At 31.0% G+C, this 23,757-nt stretch overlaps 2 protein-coding genes across 3 annotated transcripts in view; one reads left to right on the top strand and one right to left on the bottom strand.

Moving 5' to 3' along the window:
• LOC145328087 (uncharacterized) overlaps positions 1-23,757 on the top strand; it is a 633,740-nt gene that overhangs the window by 160,079 nt on the left and 449,904 nt on the right. The gene's annotated exons all lie outside the window — the stretch shown is intronic.
• Positions 1-23,757, bottom strand: part of LOC145328083 (uncharacterized) — a 46,397-nt gene that overhangs the window by 3,679 nt on the left and 18,961 nt on the right. The window contains exons 3-6 of the mRNA XM_080171646.1: positions 6,840-6,892; positions 3,966-4,036; positions 2,096-2,177; positions 162-229 (exon numbers count right to left, since the gene is read on the bottom strand). Of these exons, the coding sequence (XP_080027772.1) occupies positions 162-229; positions 2,096-2,177; positions 3,966-4,036; positions 6,840-6,892 (274 nt within the window). The remainder of the gene's footprint in view (positions 1-161; positions 230-2,095; positions 2,178-3,965; positions 4,037-6,839; positions 6,893-23,757) is intronic.

The following is a 23,757-nucleotide window of genomic DNA, read 5'->3' as shown; positions in this document are numbered from 1 at the left end:
ATAAAAACTTTGTGCTTTTTACTTTTGTGCTGAAGCTGTATAAAAATAGAAATTTTTAAAGAAACCTAATGATAGATTGATCACTTTATTAGTAATAGTAATTAGATACAAGAGATTTTAAATGAAATAATGATAGATAAAGAAAGTTTTTTTATAATTACCTAAAAATGCCAGTTGAATTTGTATTGACTTTGCTAATAAACACATCATTTTCTTTACTCTTGTTCTCCTAAAAGTAAATATAAAGTTCAAAAGGAAACATGTATACAACAAGGATGACAACATCCATAAAAGCGAAGCACTGAAACGGTAGGACAAACGGACATTAACACTTGTATAGTGTCTAAACTGAATTATCAGAATATAAAAGTATAAGAGTCGAAGCAAAATTTGTTGAAAAACTTCTTGATACAGGATAATGTTTATTGAGTTTATGGACATACTTACATTTTTAGGATTTTATTATAGAGTTGCTTCGCTTAAAATATTGTTCTTTGTTGTCCCAGGAATCAATATACCAAAAATCAGATCATAGATTATAGAGTTGCTACGCTTTCTAAATCGTACCTAACTACTACAGGAATCATCATGCAAAGTTTGAAATCGATAGGACAATTCTAACATGCCTAAATTAACGAATAAAAGCTATCTATCTCGGACGGACGGACGGACGGACCGACCCTAATTATAGAAAAGCTTCGATTTTAAAAATGATCTGTACCCCTTTGTAAGGAATACTTATAGTGTGATTTCCCTTAAAGTGTATAGGGTACACAAGAAAATTTTGAAATCATTCTAACAAGTCGGGGGTTGGAGAGGATATTTTTGTGTTGCTATATATAAACTAATCTAAGCTATGGTTAAACACAACAACACATGAAATACTACCTTTCTATAATTAGGGTCGGTCCGTCCGTCCGTCCTAGATGGATAGATTTTATTCGTTATTTTAGTCATGTTAGAATTGTCCTATCGATTGCAATTTTTGCATGGTGATTCCTGTAGTAGTTAGGTACGATTTGAAAGCGTAGCAACTCTATAATCATTACTAGAATGTCCGTACGTCCATTTTAAACAAGTTAATTTTTCAACTTTTTTAATAACAAATTTTTATGTGATCTAATTATCCGATTAATCTGATTTTTGGTATATTGATTCCTGGGACAACAAAGTACAATATTATAAGCGAAGCAACTCTATAATTAAGTCCTAAAAATGTAAGTATGTCCATAAACATTATTCTCTATCAAGCAGTTTTTCAACAAATTTTAACAAATACATTTATATTTTTATTATTCAGTTCCGACACTATACAAGTGTTAATGTCCGTTTATCCTACCACTTCAGTGCTTCGCTTTTATGGATGTTGTCATCCTTGTTATTTGTGTATTTATCTGACCACTGAGTTGCCTTAAAGGTACCTTAACAGTGTGGAGCTTAACGTAACCTAACCTCAATACAAGAAAAATCACGAAAATCTACTTCCCTCATTAATTATTTTTTTGAAAGTTATATTCTAAAAAGCGTAGCTACTCTAAAGTCATGACTACAAGAGGGAAGTATGACAAAATGTTTGATACATAGATTTTTTAAAAATGTTTCTTTTATAGATGATATCATACATGTTTGAATATAAAAAATCTTATAGATTTAACATGTTTTTATATTAAAATATTATGAATTATTAATATTGTTTGTTTCCAATGGAGATATTGATAACAAGGATGACAACTTACTCAACAGCGTAGCTCAAAATAACAACGAGAAATAAAAATTTAATTTTTAGAGTTACAGTGCTTTTAAGTGCTATAATCAAAGTAATCCCATTATAAAAATTAGGATACATTACCAAAATCCAGTATCAAAACAGCATACAAGGACGTTTTTAATTAACAACACTATGTCATAAAATTTAGTGCTTTTTTAGTGCTTTACCTTGATTGAAGAAAAACTTTGCTTTTAAAAATCAATAATAAAGAGAAATATTTCCTTTTATAATTCCTTAATAATATTTCAAAAGAAATTTTTTTTTAAATATCTATCTATCCAATATCTATCTATCTATCTATCTATCTATCTATCTATCTATCTGTACCTGAATTCTTAATTCTGGAGAGCTGAAGACAGTTGTAGTAGGATCATCTGTTGGAATGTAGCGGTAAAATTCTCTTCCATTCCTGAACAAGTTTAGATTTTAATCATTGATACTGCATGTACAGGGAAAGGCCTATGAAAGATATACTAAAAACAAAAAACAGTGTTAAATATTAAATACTGTTAGAGGGGATTTAGAGGGGAATTTCTTTGGGAATTTAGGTTGCTAACTTGGTCAACATTTATTGGTCAGTTCGTTCCTTCAGTAGGAGGGGAGGGGATGTAGCATAGGAGGTGGATCTTTATTTTAATTAGCTACAAGTTCATGATAATCTTGTGTAAGATCCAAGTAATAATAAACCCATTTTTATATTTTAGTATTTAGTATAGTACTCCTAGAAAGATACCCATAGAAATTCAGCGGTTAGAGAGATCTTTCATTATTAAGATACACACAAATATCTTTTTATTATATAAACTTATATCTTTAAAGTATTCAACAAGGATGACAAAATCCATAAAAGCAAAGCTATGAAACGATAGGACAGACGAAAAATTACACCAGTGTCAGAACTGAAAAGCAGAATATACAAAAATGTATGAACAAAATATTATATTAAAATTTGTTGCAAAGCAGCTAAAATACAGGATATGTTTAAGGACATAACTACTTTTTTAGGAACTGATTATAGGAATGCTTCGCATATAGCATTGTATCTTGTTGTAATCGGAATCAGTATTTCAAAAATCAGATGAAAAAGATAAATGTAACACATAAAAAATAGTTAAAAATGGTTAAATGTTTTAAATGGACGTACAGACATTCTGTTAACGATTCTAAATAGTACCTAGCTACTATAGAAATCACCAAGCCAAGTTTGAAATCAATAGGACACTTCTAACTAACGATAAGAACTATCCGTTACGGACAGACGGACTAACCCTAATAGCAAAAAGCTTCGCTTGTGATAAATATGAGTAAATGATTAAACAGATAAAATACATATTGATCATTCCTGTTAAATAGTTTGAATTCTTTCAAATATTTCAAAAGAATAAATAAAATTAAGAAATCAATATTCATATATTTTCTACTTTTCTAACATAATAACTTCTTTTGAATAGCAATTAGTTTAAAACAAGGGTGACAACATCTATAAATGCGAATATTAAACAGAATATTAACTAAAAGTATAAACAAAATTGTACATAAATTTGTAGCAAAATTAAATTCTGAATTCTGTTTACATACTTACATTTTTATTATGGATTATTTTGATTCTTCGCTTAAAATATTGTACCTGGTTATTCTAGTAATCATAGCTCCAAAAATCGTATGAATAGGATAATTATGTCATACAAAAAATTGTTGTATAAAAAGGATAGCATGTTTTAAATTAACGCACACAAATACTGAAAAGCTTCGCATTCTAAAAAGTACTTTTCTTCAGACTTTATTTCAAACTAATTCATAAGAACGAGAACTAGATTGGGACCTCAGCAAGACCTTAACAAATCCAGGGTAGGGGAGAGGGTATCAGGACTCCCCATAATAGGTATATTTTTTTAAAAAGGTATGACGGTCTTAACCGCAGTATTTCCTCAAATATTTCAAAATGTCATACGTACATGTAGGTAGGGCCAAACTCTAGCAGGGGCGTGCATAGGGGGGGGTGTAGGGGGTGTATCCTACCTACACTACTCTCCACGTCCTTTAAATGGGTCTACACCCCTCTGACACAGCCAATGTGGGGGGGGGGGGGAGGAGAAACAACTTCCTTCAAAATCGTACCCCCTTGACAAGACCCTAAGACCCTGTACTCGCCACTGCCCTAGTCTTGTAGTAGCTCTGCTATTAAAAATGTACTTACCAATACCATTTTACTGAGTAGAGAGTTTCTCCCTCCAAATCATAATCACATCTTAGTCGTACATCATCCCCCTGTAGATAGATAGATAGATAGATAAATAGATGCACAAATAGATGGATAATTTTACTGAGTATAGCGTTTTCCCTTCCAAATCATAATCACATCTTAGTCGTACATCATCCCCCTGTAGATAGATAGATAAATAGATGGATATATAGATAGATAGATAGATGGATGAATATATGGATAATAGATGTACAAATAGATGGATAATTTGACTGAGTATAGAGTTTCTCCCTCCAAATCATAATCACATCTTAGTCTTACATCATCGCCCTGTAGATAGATAGATAGATCTATAGATGGATAGATAGATAGATAGATAGATGGATATTTTACTGAGTATAGAGTTTCTCCCTCCAAATCATAATCACATCTTAGTCTTACATCATCGCCCTGTAGATAGATAGATAGATCTATAGATGGATAGATAGATAGATAGATAGATGGATATTTTACTGAGTATAGAGTTTCTCCCTCCAAATCATAATCACATCTTAGGCGTACATCATCTCCATGTAGATAGATAGATTCATAAATTAGTAGATGGATATATAAATAGATTGACATATGAATTGACATATGGATTGGTAAATAAGCGGATATATGTATATATATGGATCTATTAATGGATATATAGACGAGTGAATGGATAGTTGATTACACATATGGAAATATAGATTAATAGATAGATACATGAATTGATATCAATAGAAAATAGATAAATCATTAGATTAAATAATTTATATTTGATAGTTATACTTAAAGAGAGATAGATGCACAATACATGTTGTTTTAAGTACTTTTATTTTGTACTTTACAGTGAAATGTTAAATAAAAATTGTTTAGAATTTTTTTTCTGAATTGTCGAGTAATTAATCAGCGCAATTATTCAGGGATTTCAAGGATAGGAAAATAAAGACACACAGAAAACTGTCCCGAATTTGTATTATTTTTGAGGAACAAGACTCCAGTTACGTCATATTTTTCTTTCCCGAAAAAGGGAAGGGGGAAAGAAAAAAAAGGGAAGGGGAGAAGAAAAAAGAGATGGGAGAAAAAGGGAGAAAAGGGGGTTTTCCCCATCTCTTTTGAAGAGATTTTCTTCCCCCCTTCCCTTTTTCGGGAAAAAAAATATGACGTCACTGGAGTCTTGTTCCTCAAAATTATTACAAATTCGGGACAGTTTTCTGTGTGTCGGAAAATAAACAATAAACAATAAATTTTTTCTTGTGAAGTTATCCTTCGATGGATAATGCATGATGGATGGAGGAAAGGGTTGTAAATTACTTTCAATCAGGGAGGGTGGGGGGGGAGGCAAAGCATTGTAAATTCTACTGTTCAATAAAGTTTATGAACTGGTTATATTACTTTCTTGCTTTCATGGGTAATATTGCATCTTGATGGGGCTGTATAAAGTAACATTGTTCATACTTTTGAACTAATTATTTTACACTCTTTATTTATCATTTTCATTTGGGGTACATTTTTATAATATCCAATACCCAGTCCCTTACGATTCCTGTATATATTGCATTTGTGGAATTTTAAAAATCATGCTTTCAATTAGGCTGCATAAAAAGCATAAAAATACATTGGGACATACTTTGATGACTGTGTCAAAATTATACAAGTAATGAAATTTGAAATGAAGCGCATTAACACTTTGATTAAAGTATTTTATTATATAAATATGCCTGTTTGAATTAATATTTTAAAGCAAAGATTTTGTATTGATAAGGTAGGTCCGTCTTACCATTCCTCCGTACGAAACGCAGATATCTTATTGTTAATTTAGTCATGTTAAGATTTTTTTACCTTTTTAACAACTACTTTTTCAGATTATAAAAAATAGATTTCTGGAACAATGATTTCTAGGACGATAAGGCATCATATTATCCCTTTACAGTCGGGCCCCTTACCGCACCTTAATCGGTCGGGGTAGGGGGGGGGGGCGTTCAACGCCCCCCCCCTCTATTATCTCAGTTCCTATTAGAGATAGAGGGCTAAAATTTTTTGTGCAAGTCCCCTGTTTGGTAATGAATTTCCCACTCTAGGTAAGTCAAAGTCAATTTTCGCTTCCTTCACCCTTTTATTTAACAACCTTTGTTTTTAGGTCCTATTTTACTTTAAAATTTCAAATAGCTGTAATTTTCTTATTTTTGAAGCCAGAAGAGCAACTTTTTGCAGAAAATGTTTATCTTTATGAAAATTTTATATTAGAGATATCAAAATATAATTTTCAGCGGCTGCAGCTGTACTTGGCAGCTGCCAGCCGCCGCAGTCGGCGGGAAAACGGCGGCGGATCTTTAATATGTTATGAAAATATGTAAGAAAAGCTTAAGTTTAAAATTTGACGTCTCTAAGTCAAAAATTGCGGCCAAAGGAGCCTTTTAAAGATTTCTGGAAACCTGGAGGATCAGGACCTGCAAGATCATACCTGAAACCTGAAATTGACTTGAAGACCTGTATTTTTATGATAATGTACTACTAGAAGATATTTTAGTATTTTGGTAAGTTAAAATGCTTTGTTTTAGTCAAAAAAATATTTTTGTTCTTTACCTGGATGAACCTGCGTTTTTTTCTATCTTATTTTCTGTGTGTAAAGGATAAAGATCCCAAACTGCGTGACTTTTTAAATATGGGTATATAGGCGATGCATCTATATTATCAAGTCTTAAAATGTAAGTATGTCTATATTAAGCATATTGTTTACAAGTAATATTAAATGAAATGTTACTCTATGTTCGTCTTTCTGTCTGATTTGTTGAGCTTCGCTTTTATGTATGTTGTCATACTTGTTTAAATAATTTTTACCTCTATTGCATGTCTTGGTACATCAAAATTCTCTATTCGCAGACTTGTCACTCCTGAAATATAAAAAAAGATATTTATTTTCTAAATCCATCTAGTAAACACATTTATTTTGATAATTTTTTTATCTAAATATTTAAAGAAAAAAATCAGCGACATTCAAAGTACAGACCGTCGAAGAAACAAATCTAATCAGGTTAGGTTAGGCATAGAAACTGGTTGGAAACTCCTAAATGATAAATTTTTTTTAAACGTTAGCGGGGTTCAGTGGAACAATTAAAGGTATAAGTTAAAGCACCAATAACATAAAAAATATATATTTACTTATAACCAGTCAAAATCGGAATGTACATACCAAAAGAAAGTAATATCTTTGTGGAGATGATAATATTTTTTATGTGATTTTACCTTTGCAATGTACTCTATGCTTCAGGATAAATATGATTTTAATAATACAAGCAAAAATTTTAAATATTTGATGATTAATATAAATAAACAACAATAAACATATTGCTATTTTGGAATTTAAACCTACAGCAAATTTTAATCAATAAAAATTGCACTTTTTTGTTACAAATATAAGATTTTTTTAGATCTACCGAATTTTAGCTTCAAACTACCACATGTAGCTAAACTAAAAAGTTGATCCAAATCGTTCCAGTATATGTAAAGCTCTAAGTAAAGTTAGATAGACGTAAAGAACGCCATAAGGACGTACAGGCAGATAAACAGACATACAAACAGATAGACAGACAACTTATATACAGACTGATAGACATACAAACAGACAGACAGATAGACAAACAATGGGATAAACTTTGTCAGTATAAACAGTTCGACAGCTATTGTTTGTCATATTTTTTTAAAAATCACGAAACCTTTCCCGCATATAAATAAATCTAAAAATCTTCTAATTATTTTAATTATTGAAAAATGAAAGCTTGATTGGGTTAATTATATAAAAATGAATAATTTAGTAATAAATGTGTATGCATGTAATAATTAAATTTTAACATGCATATCATAATGCATAGCAACTCTAGAATATTAGTTTAAGTGTATTTTCTCTATCCAATAAAATTAAGTAGTAAGGTTTCTCTCAATGTAGCTTAAGATTTCAATAACCACAAAACCGATTGAGTTCTCGATTTCATGGAAGCTTCACATAGGTCGCAGGGTGGTTTCAATCTTTAAATTTTTGGATGGTTTTATACTATTCTTCTGCACTTACCTTCGCTTTTGAATATACCACCCGTAGATGCACAGTATATCTATAATACAATACACCCCCAACCCCCCCAAAAAAGGAAAAATACCCCCACCCCAAAATTTGTTTTTTCTTTTTAAAACTAAAATTAAAATAGTGGGGTCGACTACCCCCCCCCCCAAAAAAAAAAAAAAATTTCCCACCCAAAAGAAAATTTTAAAAATTTTTCTTTTAAATCTAAAATAAGAAAAATTGGTTTGATCAAACCTCTTGGGGCAAAGCCCGTAGAGGCTAGGGGCGAAGCCGTTAGTATATTTTATTCTAAAATAATTCTAAGCTCGACAAACAGAAAAATCTAAAGATATTTTTCATTTTATTAACATGAAAATGTTTTTAAATTGTCATAGATGTGCTGCTTAGGGTCTGTATTGTCCTTATTTTTGTAATGCATCATATTAGCTATGCATAAAAATGTTTGTAGATTGGCATAGCTGCCCTACTTAAGAACTTTATAGTTCTTGTTAATTTAATGCATAATGTTAGCTGTGCATAAAAATGTTTTTAAATTGTTATAGTTGCACCACTCATGTATTTTATTGTTCTTGTTTTTGTAATGTATCATATTAGCTATGCATAAAAATGTTTTTAAATTGTTAAGTTGCACTACTCATGTATTTTATTGTTCTTGTTCTGTAATGCATCATATTAGCTATGCATAAAAATGTTTTTAAATTGTTAAGTTGTGCTACTCATGTATTTTATTGTTCTTGTTTTTGTAATGCATCATATTATGCATAAAAATGTTTTTAAATTGTTAAGTTGTGCTACTCATGTGTTTTATTGTTCTTGTTTTTGTAATTTATCATATTAGCTATGCATAAAAATGGTGATTGAGAAAAAGAGAAATTTAGTTTATTACGGACATGGTCAAGTATTACAAAACCAAAAAATAAATCCGTACAATATTCATTTTAAATTCAATTTTGGGGGGTATGATCTCTCTTGGGAGGGAGGGTAGTGGTACCCTTCCCCTTAGTAGTTGTAAACCACCTTGAAAGAACTACATTGTGAAGGAGAACCATATCGGTGGTTCAGGGGATAGCAAGATCCTTCGGTACACACAGACAGACAGACGCAAGCTGTCCTGTTAATTTATATAAGGATAGTTTTTAAATAACATACCCTCTTCCTGACTTTATTATAGTAATCATCGCGCACGAATTTGACGTAGCTTTCATACAACATAACCTTTGTCAGTTTGTCCTAATTTTGAAGAATGTTAAACTCGTAGCTATCCTTAAATTTCTGCAGTACTAAAAATAGTTATTTATCGCATCGTATTAAAGACCCCTTTCGGATGCTAAAATGAAAAATTATAAAAGTAAAATTAGTTTTGTTATTTTAACTTTAATATTCTTAGAAAACTGTTTATAATACGATGTTACATGATTTTTCCGAAGCTATGCTGGAAATTCTCTTCTAAAGCTAAATGAAGCCATCATTTAAAAGCTATATAATTTATTGTTAAATTTTGTTGATTTAATATTGCTGCGCTACTTATAAACATAATTGTTCCGTTTTGACCTAAACTTGAATAAAGCCCACACAGACAGCTACCAGGGATCTAAGGGATAAGACAATTGCCTGGTAAATTGATGTTCAAAATACCCTCTTTATAGATTACAAATAGTGGTTGAAACGTTAGGATACTCAACTTAATGAACCATCCATCAAAATTCAATAAAAGTCCCGAAAGTTGTTAATCCATCAAATAAGAAAACGTTATTATAAAACTTTGGGTACTAGTGTAATAAACATATGTCCAATGCCCCCTCCCTCCCTGGACAGCTACAGTGGTTTTGGGTCAATGGGCATTTTTTTGCAAACAAGGATGACTATATGCAACAATTATATAGAGAAAAATGTCAAACTTTTAGAATATAGAAAAAAGTATTATTTTTCTACGTACGACCGTTTGTATTTTTGGTTATATAAACTACTTCATTTAGTTTTATAATATTTTTAAATTAATTATACTTACAAATCTTGATTATAGAGGAGCTTTGCTTCCAACATAAATATATTGCAAAAAAGAGGTCCATAATGTAAGCAAAATTAAAGTAAAATGAGTTTCTTATGAAAGACGTTTCAGCATTTTAACAAGGTTTGGATTTACTGATGAATTTTAAACTAGAATGATTAAATATTTAAACACATATCGGATGAATTGGCTAATTTTATCATACAAAAATTTTTAAAAAGTAAAAATTTATGCAAGGCCTTTCATATAAAGATTATGAAGCTGTTACGCTTTCAGAATTGTTTCTTATTACATGAATCCCCATGCAATGTTGCAAATAGATTAGTAGGTTAGATTTAGATTTTTCAAATCTTCGCTTTTTCAAAATTCGCTAAAAATTTGCTGTTTTGTGGAAAGCATATATTACATGATTTTAGACCTGTATGTCAGTTTTAAAAAACTTGTATTTCTTTTTTTTGAAGATTTTTATATTCTTTATTTCATCCATACCAGTGAAAGAAAGCAAGGACGTCTATGCTTTTTCATTTGTTGGGAGGTAAAGTGCCGCGCAAAGCGCGCTGAAATTTGTTAACCCTTTTGCTTATTTGGAGGTATAATTACCCCCACTGAAATATAATGGGGGTTGTAGTTAACCCCCCCCCCCCCTTGATTTGTTAGTGGGGGTAATTATTTCAGTGGGGATAACAGGGGGATAAAGATTTGGGGTGGGGGTAATTTAATCTTGTCAAAAAGTGTCTACCTAATAATGTAGTAATTTTCAATTAATGGAAGATACTTTTTAAAAGCAAATGTCTAAAATATGTAATGGCATAACGATTTTTTTACTGCTGCGCTTCTTATAGACTCTATTGGCCTTTTTATAAAAGAAAAATCACATTAGGAAAAAGAAAAAAAGTTAAAAGAAATGTTTTAAAACCAGACTTGAAGAAAATTTGCATGATCCAAAAGATTTTTTGCAATCAAAATAATTCGCGATGCGATTTAAAATTGGCAAAGCTTTTCTCCTACTGAAGGTTTAATCTCTATGCAAAGATAGGTTAAAATATCTAAAGTTCGAAACGATTAACCCTTACAGATCGGGGGGGGGGGGGGAGGGGGGTCATATTGACCCCCCCCCCTCTATTTTTTCAATGTCATTTTTTTGTAGGTATGCTAGAGAGTTGTGACTTCATGACTTTTTAAGTTTAGTAATTATACGTCGGCAAGAGTTGATTTTATTAGGATATCTGGTCTGTGTCGGCCGTGGTGTCCGGTCAAAGTCGGTTGGGTAGCACCAAAATTAAAAAAATTCTAAATAAATCCTAATTTCTACATTATGACTTTGTATATAAGGTAAAAACCTAAAATTTTTTTGGTGAATACTTAGATATCAATGACTTAAATAGATTCCTTAGGATTATACGGAAAACTTGAATTATTTTTACTGATTTAAAAGGAAACTTTATGAGATATTTAGTAAAACCAAAACAACCACCCCCCTTGATGCTAAAACTTATATGAGTTATTTCTGCTCTCCTTTCTGTGGATGTTTGTGCCTTAAGATCTCATTAACAGCTTAACCAATACATTTTTTAAAAACAAAAGGCTTTTCTAACCTTTTTTATTAAAAACCATAATTTTAAATTTCTAATTGCTGACATAAGTAATACTATCTATGTATTATGCTATTCTTGAAAGACAGATTCATTTATTTATAATTTTGGTTCAATTAAATAAAATAAAAATAAATGGAAAAAAAGTAAAACTGGGCCATACTGAAAATTCAAGTATTGCACCGTATATTAGACAACTTTCCACGAGTAATAAAACAATGAAATACAACTTAAGCTAAAATTATCCTAACATTTTTAATTTACTATCTACATGAAAGCTGCCTATGATACGATACGTTAAATAACTATCTTTTGATATAATGTATTAAACGTAACTGTCTTTGCTGGACTGAGGATCTAACTAAGTGGCGCTAGACCCCAATAAAAGAAAAGCTTCCCTTTAAAAATCTCTTTAAAACTTAAATGGTATTGTATTATTAAAGAGTTTTTTACGGCAAAAAACATTAATAATCCAAATCCGGTTGAAATCAAAAGTAATTTAGAACCAAAACAATATAGAAACAAGGATGGCAGCATCCCAAAAAGCGAACCCTTGAAACGGTAGGACAAGTGAGCATTTACTCACTTGTAAATTGTCAGAACTTATTCAGCAAAATATTATTTTACAAGTCTGAACAAAATTGTATACAAAGTAAATACATGATACTGTTTAAAAAATTGATTATAATTTTATACCTTTGAAACAAATTCTATGTAATCAAATTTGATGTAGTTTGTATCTTTGCCGTCATTTGGAATTTTTTTTACAGAGTGGTGACTCTTCTAATATCCCATACTTTTGAAAAGAAAATGATAAAATTTGAAATAGCAAAAAAGGACACCAAATGAATTTCTATGATTCCCTTTTAAATTAACCACTTCAAATTACGTCCAGTCGTTTGCTTTATTTGTAGACTTTTATGGAGGCTAAAATTTGACTTGGCAGATAAATTATGCATTTTTATGGACTTTAAAATATTATAGCTGTTAATTGCTACCATGGACGTCTAAGATTTTGTTTTAAGGGGGGGGGGGGTCTTTATTGGTGGTTAATTCAACTTTTTTGTGGAGGGGTTGGAGGGGTCAATCATGACTTATAGTAAAGGAGTAAAAACCTACATTTTTTGTGTTATTTACTTTGGACATCTTTGATTACTTATATATTTTTAAAAGCGAAGCTTTTCTATAATTAGGGTCGGTCCGTCCGTCCGTCACAAACGGATAGCTTTTTTCGTTAATTTAGTCCTATCGATTTCAAACTTTGCATGGTGATTCCTTTAGTAGTTAGGTACGATTAAGAAAGCGTAGCAACTCTATAATCATAACAAGAATGTCCGTACGTCCATTTTAAACATGTTGATTCTTTTACTGATTTAACAACAATTTTTTTGTGATCTAATCATCCGATTGATCTGATTTTTGGTATGTTTATTTCTGGGACAACAAAGTATAATGTTATAAGCAAAGCAACTCTATAATCAAGTCCTAAAATGTAAGTATGTCCATAAACATTATCGTGTATCAAGCAGTTTTTCAACAAATTTACTTACAATTTTGCTCCGATACTTATACATTTATATTGTGATTATTGTCCGTTTGTCCTACCGTTTCAGTGCTTCGCTTTTATGGATGTTGTCATCCTTGTTTTTAATATATTTATTTGTCTTTGTTTAGGATTTTTTCTAGGCTACTTTTTGATGTAAATAGAGAGAGGTGGAATTTTGAGAATAAAATTTTGTGATAAAGTTTCCGGTCTTTTATAGTATGGAATTATCGATAATTTGCTACTAATAATATCAGGGGTGTAGGGAGAGGTCTTTTAAAGTATGGAATTATCTATAATTTGCTACTACTAATATCAGAGGTGTAAGGAGAGGTCTTTTACAGTATGGAATTATCGATAATTTGCTACTACTAATATCAGGGGTGTAGGGAGAGGTCTTTTTTAGTATGGAATTATCAATAATTTGCTACTACCAATATCAGGGGTGAAGGGAGTGGTCTTTTATAGTATGGAATTATCAATAATTTGCTACTACTAATATCAGGGGTGTAGGGAGAGGTCTTTTATAGTATGGAATTATCAATAATTTGCTACTACTAATATCAGGGGTGTAGGGAGAGGTCTTTTATAGTATGGAATTATTAATAATTTGCTACTACTAATATCAGGGGTGAAGTAAGAGGTCTTTTATAGTATGGAATTATTAATAATTTGCTACTACTAATATCAGGGGTGTAGGGATAGGTCTTTTATAGTATGGAATTATCGATAATTTGCTACTACTAATATCAGGGGTGTAGGGAGAGGTCTTTTATAGTATGGAATTATTAATAATTTGCTACTACTAATATCAGGGGTGTAGGGATAGGTCTTTTATATTATGGAATTATCGATAATTTGCTACTACTAATATCAGGGGTGTAGGGAGAGGTCTTTTTTAGAATGGAATTATTAATAATTTGCTACTACTAATATCAGGGGTATTGGGAGAAAACATGTTCATAAATATCCATCTCTTTCTTATTTTCTCACTATTTCTCTCTCTCTCTCTCTCTCTCTCTCTCTCTCTCTCTTTCTCTCTCTCTCTCTCTCTCTCTCTCTCTCTCTCTCTCTTTCTTTCTCTCTCCCTCTCTCTCTCTCACTCTCTCTCTCTCTCTCTCTCTCACCGCACACTCTCTCCCTCCCTCTCATCTACATATCTTTCTATCTATCTATCTTTCCTCTTTATACTCTAAACTAGCGGCTTCGCCCCTAGCCTCTAAAAGTGAAAATTTTGCTGTTTTTATAAAACTGCTGACTTTTCTTTCTTTTTCTTTCTCACTTTATCTATCTATTTTTCTTAAATGCTCTTTTCTCTCTCTTTCACTCTCTCTCTTTCTTTCTTTCTCTCTCTCTCTCTCCCTTTTTTTCTCTCTCTCTATCTATCTATCTTCTTCTCTCTTTCTCTCTCTCTCTTTATCTCTCTCTCTCTCTCTCTCATTCTCTCTCCTTCTCCTCTCTCTTTCTCTCTGTCTCTCTGTCTCTCTCTCTCTCTCTCTCTCTCTCTCTCTCTCTCTCTCTCTCTCTCTCTCTCTCTCTCTCTCTCTCTCTCTCTCTCTCTCTCTCTCTCTCTCTCTCTCTCTCTCTCTCTCTCTCTCTCTCTCTCTCTCTCTCTCTCTCTCTCTCTCCAATTTTTCGTATATTAGATATAAAAGAAATTTTTTTTTTGTGGGGAGGGGTAAATTTTTTTTTTGGGGGGGAGGGGTAGTCGACCCCACTATTTCAGGTAATTTTAGTTTTAAAGAATTTTTTTTTTTTTTTGGGGGGTATTTTTCATTTTTTGGGGGTGTCCCACCCCCCAAGAAAATAGTTAAAAACCTTCCCGGGAACTATGAGAAGCTACCCTGTTAAGGAGAACCCGATCGGTTCAGCGGTTAGCGAGATCCTTCGCTACAAACAAACAGATAAACAGACAAACAAATAGACAGACAGACATCGTTCTACTTTGTATTATAGATAATATCCATTTATCGATTCTATTGTTCCTGAACCTAAAATTATTTAACAAGTATATTGTAGCATGCCAGGGATATAAGGTTATTGGTTATTAAAGTTATTATTACTTTAAATTCATAACTTTCCTAATCTCAATATTTTCTTCTTTTTTTTGTTGAAATTTAAGCCTTTCCAGTATTAATTTGAAACTGATTAATATCCGGTGGTTTAGAACCGGTTCCTAGACATACTGAAACTTCAGTATAGCATCGTATTACAGACAATTTTCTACGAATATTGAAATATAAATCATAAAACCAATGCCAGTTTTGTAAGCCTAGGCTTTAAGTCCCTTAGGGGCCAACAAAAACGGATTAAATCTTAAATTTTTTCAATTTAATAACCGCGGAAAGCTGTCTATGCAAGAACTATTACTATACCCTAATCCCTGGTAGTATTAGGGTCATTAGTACCTATTAATCGTAATTTTAACATGTCTTTGTCTCACAAATAAATTCATTTCTAATCGTTATTTTTAGGAGTATAGCTACTCTATAGCTTTTTTATGAAAAATACAAATGACTGCAATAAAGGTACTTGTTTATTATATAAATAAAAAACTTTACTGCGCTTTCTTTAAAGAACGTGAATAATTATTAGTGGCTACACCCCAAGCCTTTAGCCTAAGGGTTATCGTAGGTCTTACCCCCTTGAATTTGATTTGCGCTTTAAGAGTAATTCAGAAAGGGGTGAATGGGAGGAGAGATTGGTATTTTTTTGGGGTATCGGGAGTTCTATAACTTGAAAAAAATATGTTTTTATCCTTTGATAAGAGAAATTGTTTGATACTTACCCTATAGCTCTAAGAACAATTCTACATCCCATTACCTCTTGGGGCGAAGCCGCTAGTTATTTAATATAAGTCAGATATGCCCTAATTTTAGAGAAGCGTCGCTATTTAAGATATATACATAAATGTTATAGTAATGTGATCTGGTATTAGAAGCCAATTTCTGGACATTAATACGTTTAAGAAGGATGTGTTTTTACATAAATACACAGTTTTTGTTTTATGATTTTGAAACAATTTTTAGTTAATAAAGTAAAAATAAATAAATAAGAAAAGAACAGTAAATCTGAGTTCATTCAAAAACTGCTAATAAATCACTTATTTGACTGCAAATTATATTGACTAATACAGTATATGCACTTGGCTTCAAGACATACTTTCATATAAAATTTTTAATTTATAAGTTTATCGCCCATAGTCTGATTCTTTTATCTTATCTCTAAATACCGGTGACAGACGGACATAGCAAAATTAAAAGAAGCTACGCTACTGAAAAATTGAAAGTACTAAATAATATTTAAAATAAGAAAGAGAATTTTAACTTATTAGGTATCTCAATTTCTTTCATCAATAAGGTTTCCCTACCTTTGTTATGATATATTTGAACAATGGATATAGAATATATGTGGATATTATGACATGGGAAAAATTGACATTAATTTACGTTGCCAACATGGACATCACTCGATGGTCAGTTTGTTCATCCAGTAGAAGAGAAAGGGATGGGGTTAAAAGGGATGATGCAGGGATGACATTATTTTAGCCAGCAACTAGTGTCACTTTATTAAAGTACGTGGTATTCTGGTGTAAGATCCAAGTAATAATAAAACCAGTATTTGAACTAGTTGATATTCCCCTAGCTTAGAAAGCTGTCGAGTTTGAGGTAAAGAAAATAGCATTAAACCACACAAAAAAACAAGTACTAAGCTTTCCTGATGAGTACCACCATTTTACTACATTTTAGCTACAGACAGAAAAAACTGAATCCTTTTTATGATGGGATTAGCGGAAATACCAATTGAGTCCTGTAGAGGCGATTTCTCTTATTTATATTTATAAACCTTAATAGGACCTATATAAATATATCTATTTTATTTCGGAAGATAGATAGATGAATAATAGGATCGATAGATGAATAGACCGCTTTTTTGTATTTCCTGATCTGATCTATCAATAAACAATCAGACGTTCTTTTTTGGGAATGGAAAATTACATTTAGGTACAAGGGACCCCTTTTTATAAAAGCCCCCTAGCACATTGGATTGTCAATGTTTTATTTCATATTTTTAGGGATTTAACCCCGCTCCATTTGCCTGTAACCTCATAAGTTTAATTAATACCAAGCCTCCCTTAACATTGCAATTTGTTTCAGCCGTTACCAAGATCTTACTGGAATGAATATATACTTACAAAAACAAAAAAATCTGTTAAAATCGAAAGGGGGGCACAAAACGGGTAAAAATAAAGTTTCTGGATTTTGCAAAATGAAAATTCGGTTTTTAGGTGTAATGATAACATAAACCACGAGAAATGGTTTCACAAATTTAGGCCCCACCCAACAATTTTTGGCGATAGGTTTTGATACTAAAAAACATGTTATTACTTAAAGATCATTTATACAATTCTAGGAAAGCGTTATATAAGTCGTGGCTATACATATATCATATAGAAAGGGTATGAAAATCTTACCAAAAAATCTACTCCCCCAACCCAAAAAATAATTCATGGGGGAATTTTCATTGCCTTTTTGATACCCTGTTGAAATGAATTTTCTAAATTTCAAACAAGTCTTTTTGTATCCCAACAAAACGATATAAAAGCAAAACTAACAAAAGTGATAATTTTGATTGAAAATATCACACTAAAATTATTGTTGATTTTTGTCAAATTTTATGAAAGTAAATAAACTAACAAAATAATCTTTATCAGTGGCGTGTACAGGTTTTTTTCAGGGGGAGGTATTTAAACCTTGTGCAGGTAAAAAAATGGAATAGCTGGCAAACGTCCTTCCGCATCCCCAAACTTTATTTAAAGTATATCTTGTTATCCAGTTTATTAGAAACAAGGATGACAGCATCCATAAAAGCAAAGCTCTAAAATCAGAAGGAAGGACAAACGGATCATAACTCTTGTAAGGGGTTCGTAGCTTTATAAGCAGAAAATTAATTTCTAAGTCTAAACGAAATTGTCAATAGATCTGTTAAAAAAATGCGTAAATATAGGAAATACTTTTTATTTCTTAGATTTGATTATACTGTACCATGTTGTCCCAAGAATCATTATCGTAAAAATCATATGAATAGGATAAGTATATCATACAAAAAATTTAGCATGTTTTAATTGAGGCCTCTAGGGGCGTAGCCGCTAGTTATAATTATTATATTAACTTTATTGTATAACAATTTGTGTCAATACCATTTTGTCATTACATAATTGAAATAAACCAGACATAATGTATGTATCTGATTTTATGCACTTTAGTTCATTTACATTTCAAATCCAGCTTTTTTATAAATAAGGATAGTCCGTGCGTCCGTCATGTTCGAATCTTCATATCAAATTTGAACTATGCATAAATATTTGCATTTTCGGGCACTTAAACACTTATAAATTTATAAAAAGTAGCATAAAACTAAAACATATAAATTATGTGATGCTTTCTTAAAACAGAGAAACCAATCGATTCAGTAAATATTGAGATCTTAAGCTTTAGACAAAAAAAAACTACAATCTTATATAATTGGATTTTTATATAACTATCATTAAGCTTGTATGATAAATTTTGAAAGTAAAAGTGTTACTAAAACTATTTAAGTAAGGTTAAAATGTTAAAGTTCAAATATTTTAATGAAAGGTTATCCTACAAAACTGTAGATTTTTTCCATTTTCTATTGCATGTAAATTCTTGATGCTTTTTAAAAGGCTTTTAAAATTATTCCTTAATAATACAGAAATCGTTATGCAAAGTTTAAAATCGGTTAAACTATTTTGATATAGCTAGGCTTCCTTTATGATCGTGCAACAAAAACTTAATACTGATTTGCTCTTTATAAAAATACAATTTTGTATGGCATACCTTTTTAAATGACAATAATATAACATTGTAATTTAAAGAATTCTAACCTATAGATAATAGGAATTTCTCAGGTCTTAATTAGGAATACATAATGCTTCATTAGGACACATAGTAAAATAGCTATTTTTTAACAAAGCTTTTCTATTATTAGGTTCTGTACGTAGTAAACTGAAGCAACATGAAAGTAATTTTAATGCTGATTATTTTCATTTTATCTAGAAATTTAGTTATTATTGTTTTTAAAAAAATGAATATAAGGACAATTAGAATTAATAAAGCTAATACATGTTTTATACTGATACTTTCCTATACTGCTGTTGTTCTTGTTTTAGATAGATATGAAGGCTTATTATTGATAGTACTTATGCTCATATGTTCTCCTTTGAATGTTGTTATCCTTGTTTGAAATAGATAGATAGAAACACGGATCATTATGGCTATAGATTAATAAGGATAATATGCTCTACTATGAATGTTGTCATCCTTGTTTGAAATAGATAGATAGAAACACGGATCATTATGGCTATAGATTAATAAGGCTAATATGCTCTACTATGAATGTTGTCATCCTTGTTTGAAATAGATAGATAGAAACACGGATCATTATGGCTATAGATTAATAAGGCTAATATGCTCTACTATGAATGTTGTCATCCTTGTTTGAAATAGATAGATAGAAACAGGATCATTATGGCTATAGATTAATAAGGATAAAATGCTCTCCTATAAATGTTGTCATCCTTGTTTGAAATAGATAGATAGAAACACGGATCATTATGGCTATAGATTAATTAGGATAACATGTTCTCCTATGAATCGTGTTATCTTTGATTGAAATAGGTAAATAGAAACACGGATAATTATGGCTTTAGATTAATAAGGATAATATGCTTTCTTTTGAATGTTGTCATCCTTGTTTGAAATAGATAGATAGAAACACGGATCATTATGACTATAGATTAATAAGGATAATATGCTCTACTATGAATGTTGTTATCCTTGTTTGAAATAGATAGATAGAAACACGGATCATTATGACTATAGATTAATAAGGCTAATGCTTTCTTTAATGCCTGTCAACACGTACGTATATGAGTTGAGTACTAGTAGGGTGTTTATAAAAAAAAGCAAAATCATTAAACAAGAGTTATATTAAATTAACCATTAAATTGAGAGACAAATAACACTTTGATAAAAAAGAACAAAGGCAAATTTTTCTGCTAGTACTGTTTAATGACTAAAAGAAGCGTTTTTAAGTTATAGTTGTATTTAATAGTTTTAAGATTTTGAAAAAATAGATAGCTTGTATAAGACAATGGACGATAAATTGATGTACATCTAAAATGTGATACATAAAATTACCCCTTCCACAATTAGTGGTTGAAACATTTGGACACTCAACTTAATTAACCAATTAATCAAAATTGAAGAAAAGTTCTCAAAGTTGATAAGCTAGGAATAAGAAAATGTTAATATAAAACTTTGGTGACCAGTTTAATAAACAGCTCAATGTCCCCTTCCTCCCTGAAAAAACCGCGTGGTGCATACTAGTTTACTTACGCAAATACTTAAATAAAATATAGCTTTATTGAATAAACTCTTAGACATAAGGACATAGAAAAAGTGTATTTTGTATATGACTTCAACAATCTTTATATCACAGGATAGCTTGCTTTGTATATGTGCCAATGACATTTTAGGCTATTTTTAAAAGTTGATGGTGTAATTAATAAAAGTGGTCAAATCTGTTATATAAAAGTTATCCTCTAACTGTTATTTACATTTTTATTAGTAGCGAAGCTACTCTAAAATTCGAAATGTCTGTCCGTTAGAGACAGAAAAGGGGGAAAATTGATTTTATCGACTCCTATAAAAGATAGAAGGTTAAAATTTTCAGGGATTAAATATGTTAACATTCTCCATATTTTTACTAAGTTTCATTAAGATTCGTCAATTAATTAGGGTGCTAGATCGATTCCTACATTTTTTAGTTTTCATGATTTTGTCAACTTTTATTATTATTTTTTGTTAAGATAGACGGCTGAAATTTTCAGGGATTGAATACTTTAACATCCTACATACTTTTATGACGTTTTATTGAGATTTGCCTATTGGTTGGGGTGCTAGTTCGATTCTTAGAATTTTAAGTTTTCATGATTTTCTTTACTAATATTCAAGACAGACAACTGATATTTTAGGGATTGAATAAGTTCACAATTAACATATCCCCACAAAGTTTCATTAAGATTTGCTTATTGGTTGAGGTGCTAGATCGATTCCTAGATTTTCACGTTATAAATATTACAAAGTTTCGTGATTTTAGACTAATGTTTTTTTATGAAACTGCTCTATAGTTCTTTTTTTTCCAGATATCCATCCATAATTTTTGAGCTTCGCTACTTATGGATGTTGTCATCCTTGTTATTTCCAAAAAATACACATTTAAATATCATAGACAAAATCATTCCAAAATCAAATATTAATATTTTGAGACAAAAAGAACCCAAAACTAAATTTGTGGGAAAACAAAGGGGGGTTGTATGTTTTTTTATAGGCCTAAAAGGGAAGGCATAATATGCATATGAAAACAAGGAATTTTTTTTGCATAAATAGCGCAACCACAAAAGGCTAACAATACATTAGTTAAATAAAACAGTAATTTATAATGTTGCAAAAAAAATGTAAGATAATGTCTATGTGTGTATCGAATGATCTCGCTAACCACTGAACCGATATGGTTTCCCTTTACAATGTAGCTTCTCAAAGGTCCAAGGAAGGTTTATAACTATTTTAGGGGAGGGTACCACTCCTCTCCCTAGGTAAGTCGCCCCTACAAAAAATTAACCACACTCCCATAATAAAAAAAAAATTGAATTTCCATGGCCTCTTAAGTAGCAACTGACGAAAGGTTTTACGAATGGACGTACAGACATGCTAATACTATGCAGTAGCTGCGTTACTACAAAAGAATAAAAAGGGGACGGGCAGGGAAGGGTCAATAGGGGAGGTTTTTATTCACACAAAATAGATCAGAAACCCAAAAAGTAATAAAGGTACACGGTTAGATGATTTTTAACCAAAAAAATGAGTCTAAAACCTATGAAAGAATTGTGAGAAAGAAAGAGAGTGAGAGAGAGAGAGAGAGAGAGAGAGAGAGAGAAAGAGAGAGAGAGAGAGAGAGAGAGAGAGAGAGAGAGAGAGAGAGAGAGAGAGAGAGAGAGAGAGAGAGAGAGAGAGAGAGAGAATAAGTTAAATACAGCCAGTGAAAGAACTTAAATTGTACTGGCTCTCTATGTCTAATATTTGTATTCTCTGCAACCAAAATCTGTTTTATATCATGCAAGGCAAAGCCAAATCTAACAATGTTTCTCTATAACAACGCTGTCAAAATAGGTAGCAAAGTATTGCAATTTTAATAAATTACTTTGACAATAGGGCATGAGAAAAAAGTTGTCATTGCTAACATACTATTATCTACATTTATTAGAAATATGTATGTTTACTTAATAGGACAATATCAACCTTAAGCTGCTAACCTACCCCAAAATAATTATAAACCTTCCCAGGACCTAGGAAAAGCTTCACTGTAAAGAAAAACCATTTCTGCTCAGCTGTTAATGAGATCTTTTGGTACATAAGAAAGATAGACAAACACAAAGTCTCAAAGACATCCTGTTACTTTTATACAATAATTGACAATTATCGACTTAAGATAATGATAATTTCTAATGGTTTAAGAATGACTGTTATCGCCGGGATCTAATGGGATAAGATATTGGCTGATAAATTAATTAATCTCCAAAGAGTATATACAAAATTATTCCTTTTGTAGATTGCACTTAGTGGATGAAACATTTGGGCACTCACTTTATTAAACCAACCAATCAAAATTCAATAAAAGTCCCTAAAGTTGTTGAGCCAACGAATAAGAAAACGTTATTTAAAATGTTTGGGGACATGTGAAATAAACTTTTTATCAATTAATAGAAATTTAGCAGTAACATATGAACACTTGTAACCAAATGATGTGTGATTGTTCTGAATATCAAAAACCAATTCGTCAATTTTATATCAATTTTTATTTAGATAACACGTAAATAAAATTTTGATTGGAAATAATAAAAATCCGTATTTTTAAAACAAAAACTTCAAATGATAGGCCACTATAAATTTTTAACATTTATAAAAGTTATGTAGTATACTTTGAGAAAATGTATCTAAAAACCTTCATTTCATTTTGAATAGCCTAAAACCTACTTGGGCTTACAAGTTTCACAAAATGCTTAGTTGAGCCATTTCGATGATCTTAAATAAGAAATGTATATCCAAATAAAGTTCCAAAAGTATTTAGGCTTTAGTTTACCAAATTTTAAAATCAATATTTAAAATTAGATTTGAAATATTCCTTAACATAAAAGTTTGTATTTAGAAAGACAAACAAACTGAAGAGAAATACCATCATCATATATGGTCTCCATACGATATAACGAAAGTTGGAAATCTAAAAAAACTTTTTTTAGGGGGAGGGGTGTTTTTTTTCATGGCGATTTCTCCTTGGTTGAAATAGTTAAATGGTTTAATAACTTCTCAGGAAATATGAAAATCTCCAATTGAATTAAAGTTTTATCAGTTCAGGGGTTAGCGTGATCCATCGTTACGGAAAGACACATAGACATC

The sequence above is a fragment of the Acartia tonsa genome, chromosome 9, assembly GCF_053477335.1.
Source record: "Acartia tonsa isolate MP-2025a chromosome 9, ASM5347733v1, whole genome shotgun sequence".
Classification (NCBI taxonomy): domain Eukaryota; kingdom Metazoa; phylum Arthropoda; class Copepoda; order Calanoida; family Acartiidae; genus Acartia; species Acartia tonsa.
Note: the sequence above shows the minus strand (reverse complement) of the source record. Positions and strands in the feature narration are given on the sequence as shown.